Source organism: Priapulus caudatus, unplaced genomic scaffold, assembly GCF_000485595.1.
Source record: "Priapulus caudatus unplaced genomic scaffold, Priapulus_caudatus-5.0.1 Scaffold5166, whole genome shotgun sequence".
Taxonomy (NCBI): Eukaryota; Metazoa; Priapulida; class Priapulimorpha; order Priapulimorphida; family Priapulidae; genus Priapulus; species Priapulus caudatus.
The window spans coordinates 2238-8361 of NW_014582227.1; the positions used below are offsets into that span (position 1 = coordinate 2238).

Consider the following 6124-nt stretch of genomic DNA (forward strand, 5'->3'; position numbering starts at 1 on the left):
ACGACCACACAAACACAAACACGCGTACGCGACCACACAAACACACATACACGCGTACGCCGCGACCACACAAACACCAAACACGCGTACGCCGCGACCACACAAACACACATACACGCGTACGCACAACCACACAAACACCACCACACAAACACGCGTACGCACGACCACACAAACACACAAACACGCGTACGAACGACCACACAAACACACATACACGCGTACGCACGACCACACAAACACACATACACGCGCACGCACGACCACACACAACACACAAACAGTCGTACGCACGACCACACAAACACACAAACACGCGTACGCACGACCACACAAATACACAAACACGCGTACGCACGCACAGAAAAACACGCCCGCATCCAGCAGTTTGCGTGCATACGTACACGTGCATATACGCACGCATACATACACGAACGCACGGACACCACGCACGCACGTACGCACACAAACACACTCGTCTTCCACACTTACCAAAAATTCGAGCTTTCAACGTGCATTTTAATTTTACATAATTTATTAACCGGCGCAAAATTAAAAATTAATACGGCTTCATCGATCAAGTCCCCGCAGCAATGAGTTCTACTCGCAACGTCTCATTACCACCTCGGCGCTAAATACAGTCCACGGCCTACCTCCTCGACCTTTTCTTTTCGGCAAAAGTAAACCACGGTCAATTACACACAGGGTTGCGTCTTATGGGCGCTCACCTATCGTCTCATCCAGATCCTCTAGGTCCCACTCAATGCTTCGTATGCTATTTCGTAGTTCGTTCGTAGTCCAGTCAACCTCCTCCTTGGAAACGGCATCGGGATCGTGTACGAGTTCACACCAGCGTGCGTAGAGACTTCGCGAGGTAGCAACAGCTTTTGACACTTCTCTGCGGGGCGAGAACACAAAAAACAGCAAAATGAGCGCGGAGGAAGGAAGAGGAGGGGGCGGAGAGGTTATCATTCTATATGTACTTTGTCCTCTGCAGCGATAGCAATTTTTATTATCTGTGTCAAAATGAACGCTGATGGAGAAGACAGGTTACTGTGGTCGTACTTTTTGATGAGCACAATTAATAAAATATTGCTATCTCTGGCCAAGAGAAATGAACCGATGCGAGGAGACAGGGTTAGCGTTCTAACGTACATTGTTTGACACAGATTAATAAAAATGCTATCGGCTGCCAGAGAATGAACCGCGGGATGGAGGAGACAGGTTACGCGGTAGTCGTATTTTTTGACAAAACAGATAATAAAAAATAGCGGATCGCTGTAGAGAAACCGAATGCTGAGGCGTATGTTCGCGAACACCATGCTTGTAGCCGCGCGCGCAGCGTATAATGTTCGTTCACATGTGCACGATGACACATTCCAGCTTACACTGGCTCCGCATATAACCAACTGCACGGATCGAAATTTATGCTAGATAGACTGTCGGCTCGGCGGCCGATTTCTTCATGAATTGCCTTTCGGCAGCAGCGAGTGGTCTAGAGTTAACGCCTGTCGGCACACGTCTACTGTCCAGTTCACACATTAAACAATTTCGTGCGCAGAGCAGAGTATGATTAGTCCGATTGCCGACCAAAAAGAAAGTAAATTGATTTTTCATGTTTTAGACACGTAAAATAAAATGTAAAAATTATTGTGAGTTTTTTTTTGTGATCCGACTGACCCTTTATATATTTTTGAAATAAACTTCCTTACATGCAACGTAGAAAGCATTTATAATGAAAGGGTGCAATGACACTGTACCCTCACCTTGGGTGTGAAGAAGAGGGATGGAGTCTATATAAAGCAAGAGTATACATATGGATAGAAACTCCGCATTAATATAGGCAATATCTCCCCATTATATACTCTGAGAAGTGAATACTATTGTCATAAGGTTTGAAATGGCGAAAATAAAATGTTTCAGATCTGAAAGTCTGAAATCTGACCGAGAGATGGGTGACGTGGTTCTTGAGTTACCGTTGACGTCATAGGCAGACACTGAAATTGCATAGGTGGAGTTTGCCAAATTCTACCTAAGTTTGCACTAATTTTAAAAAAAGGATATCAAACACGTGTGATATGTTTTTGGGCGCAGTCTTATTCATTCACATACTTTGATGAAAAAATGAGGCAAAATCCGGTTGACCTGAACCTGACTGTATGGCCATTTCCATTTTTGCCAAAAAGGGCGCGGTGTCTCGATAGTAGGTCAAATGTAGGCGTGTCCAAAATAGGAACGTTCAAGACCTCTCCCATAAGGAGTAACACTATATGCAATTTGAAACATGTGGGTCTAAACCCCGGTTCCCGAGTTATCGTTGACCATAGCCAAATGTTGACACGACGGATCAAACGATGAACGATCGTAAACGGACGACACCGCATGCAATAGCTCATGCTGCACGATTCAAGGCAAGCTAATAAAAAATAAAACTTCAATCTTCACTTGTGCACATACACAAGTATTATGCGATGAAATTGCGATCTACACACTCCTTAACTTTCTTCGAGTATAGTTTTCTAATTTTTTTTAATTGACGAAACTGATTTGTACAAAAAGCAAATTCGTTCAACCATTCGCAGTATTAGAGAACACAATCGAATTACGGCATTTATAGTCATCAATTGTATCTCTTAGATAAATTCGATGAAAGAAATAATAGACAGGGAATGCAAAGAAGAATTGTGCCTCGTCGGGTTGTGTTTAAACATTTACCCAAAGAGAAAGATAAAATCACATCGAGCAGTGTAACTACATTACGCCAAAAGATTGAACACGTCAACAATGGCTAGAAGAAGAAGTGTCAATGACACCTGTAGCTCACCACAAAAAAAGGACGACAAATGAGTGAGTGAGAAGAAGTCAGTTTTAATGAGCAACATCGACGGTACATTATAGAAACGAAGAGGATATATGGGAGAACTCCCATTAATATACTCCCCCCCCCTTGATAATTATATGTGTAAATTTTATGTGAAAATAATAAATAATATATATATTCTATAAATTATAAATAATATAAACGCAAAATGAATCACAATTTGTGACGGAAGAGTGCGGAATACCCGCTTTAATGTTTCTCTTACATATAATCATTATATCATAATAATAAGAACTAATAAATAGTAAAATAATAATATGTTCACTAGGCAGGGAATTTTGCAATTAATATATCGGCAAATTAAGATATTGTCATGGAAATCTTGTAAACGACCAAGACGAGTGTGCGACACCACAGACTGTTGTTATCTGCGTGTCTATATAATAATTGCCGAACGCCTACCTAGATTTGCAAAATTTCTTTTAAAGGCATAATACGACCATCGATTATGCAAAGTTGACGAATGCTAACAGTAACTGGCACTTGTGTAGTTAAAAAGTAACATACGCTTATAGACCAAACGCGTATTAGTTTGTCCATATCACGCTAATCGAGTAGAAAATGTCTAATATGAAATCCGTAAATTTGGTAATCTGGCGACAACGCGAATTTAGGGCAACTAAAATAAACATCGGAAGTTCTTCGGGGACGCAGCGATGTGCTAACGGATGTTGAGTCATGCGGAATTGTTGTTCCGGGTATAATGTTTGCCTAGTGTTATTATTTGCATAGTTGCCCACATATGATATGTTTGCTTGTAAATCTCAAGAACCGTATATCATGTTATTCCCGAATCCCCAAGAGTAAAACCATAACGTACGATTGCGCACCAGACTACAAGGATCGAAATACACTGGACGGCCCGAGCCATACGGGCCGAAAACTGTCGCGGTGCACCTATAATCATGTAATACACCGCTCGCTGCAGTTCTGAGGCCGGTTAGCCAGACCCGGCATGGCGGTTTGTAGCTGTCAAACAACGCGATTTCCTGGACTGCGGGATTTCAATTAAGCAGCATTTCTGTAGTAACGTCAGCAGTGTATGGCACAAACTAATACGCGTTTGGCTTATATAGTAATGTACTTATTAACTAACACAAGGTGCCAAATTACCTGTACATTCGTACTTAAAATTGCATAACGATGCGTCGAAATAATGCTTTAAAATATCAAAACCGTGCCCTAGCCCATTATGTCATTCACTACAAAATGAGCAAAATCCGTGAACCCCTGACTGAACTAATGGTCAATTCCCATTTTTGCGCAAAAATATTGCCGTGGCTCGAAAGTACTGTCGACTGGCGTGCCCCAAAATAGGAAAGTTTACATATGGGAGCATAGCAGTAGACAACTAATACCCCCAATTTCAAACATGATGGGTCAAACGGTTCCTGAGTGTATCATTGACCGAGCCAAAATGTTAGACGGAACGGACGGCGACGTAACACAGACGACGGACCCATGGCAAAGCTCAGCTTACGCTATGTCAAGGTGAGCGGTAAAAACAGCTCCGGAAAACGAAAAGTTCCTATATTAGGCAGAAGAGGATAAGACGCCACGGCACCGACGCAGCAACACGTCACACCTGCCTAGTTTCATCGGCAATTATCAGCAGAGGCAGCACGCACGGCTAGCCTCGTTAAGTAGCTTCAACGTCTGCTACACAGATAGTGAACTGTTGGTTTACGCCGAATATGCCGCTTCAGCGGACTCTATAATTGGAAACTCGTTTCGAACTAAATAGTATACGCATTTCATATCGGAAGAAAGATTAGGCGTCGGCCAAAAAGTATCGAAGTTAAAAAGATATTAAGATGAATACATGGAAGTATGAGAATAGTAGTTGGTAGTTCCCGACTGCAGGTTACGATTTATTAGCTGATGCTATCTTCACGGGCCTAGGGCCCGATTCCAATTAAGTCTACATATTCACATTGTGTCACAGCATAAAACACAAATACATGAGCCAGCACCGACCCTTTAACAATTATTTAATTTAACATGCAATTGTTTTATGCAAGTATGTTAACTTACACGTTCTTCACGTAAAGCGCAAATGACCGTCAACGCAGCGGCGCAATTAGCAGCAAAAGCCATCAGTCAACTAGAGCAGCTTAGGAGAGTCACAAGACCTCCGCCACTGCTGCTCATTGTTGTCACGTGAGTAATTGTTATTAATTTAATTAAAGTAAATAATTAATGGATCCCGGATCACGCACGAAAAGTAATCAATCTAACTTACCCCATTTCTGACCTATCCTGCAAAATGTATTAATTAATTAATTAACGGATCCGGCAATCACCAACCAAAATGTAATCAGCTGAAGTTACCCATTTCTGACCTATCCTGAAAATTTCTGACAATCACCGTTCATGAACTTTTTTAGTTAGGCTGTACAACCGACAAACCTAACAACACAATCTAACAAAACAGCACGCGGGTGAAAACATAACCTCCTGCTAACACCTTGCGGAGGTAATTTAGGACAATAGGCCCCCACCCGATTCTTGGCGGGTAGCGTTGTGCGGCCTCTAGTACTTGCTGTGGCGGGCAAGGACGCTCCCGGTCACCATGCCTAATATGATTTCCTCAGCAACGACGACGAAAGTGCGAGAAAGCCAGATACAGTACACATCTAAAAGCCGCTTGCGATGAGGACAGTTGATGAAGCGTACACGTACACCGCTAGTGTACGTACACAGATATGGTGAATATTCGTCGACAGAATGATGGGTTTGATGATAAATAGCATTTGGCATGGCACACAAGTAGGGACATACCCTTAGGAATGATTTTTTGGATAAGGGACATCGCATATTGTCCCATAGGGTAAGCTGAGCGATGGTCGCCGGGAGACATATCCTCCCACCACCCCACCCCCTTCGTCCCAGAATTCCATAAACTTTCGTCAGGAACGAGGTTAAAAACATTGATGTTAGGAACGAGGTTTAATCACACCATAATGAAGCAGTCAATATTGCACCGTAATAGAATATAGTTGTTATTAAGAATACTGCATTGCGCCACATTCTTACCCACACATTATCCGAGCGCACATTCGGCTGTTAGTACACATTTTCGCGATTTAAGTATAACATTTTTTAACACATTTTGAATACATTGTGCGGTGCAGTTATTGATGCACTTGCAGCACAGATTCTTACCCCATTCCGCGCGCAACATGTCCGCTGTTAGTGCACATATTCGCTGTTTAGTAGGCCATGTCCGCTGTTTCAGTATAA

The 6124-nt window shown here is 42.5% G+C and overlaps 1 protein-coding gene across 1 annotated transcript in view; it reads right to left on the minus strand.

Annotated features, from left to right (window-relative positions):
• LOC106819925 (syntaxin-6-like) overlaps window positions 1-5128 on the minus strand; it is a gene marked incomplete at its 3' end in the record, with an annotated part of 6786 nt that extends 1658 nt beyond the window's left edge. The window contains 2 exon segments of the mRNA XM_014824494.1: window positions 729-898; window positions 5124-5128. Coding sequence (XP_014679980.1) covers window positions 729-898; window positions 5124-5128 — 175 coding nt within the window.
• Between the last annotated feature and the right edge of the window lie 996 nt (window positions 5129-6124).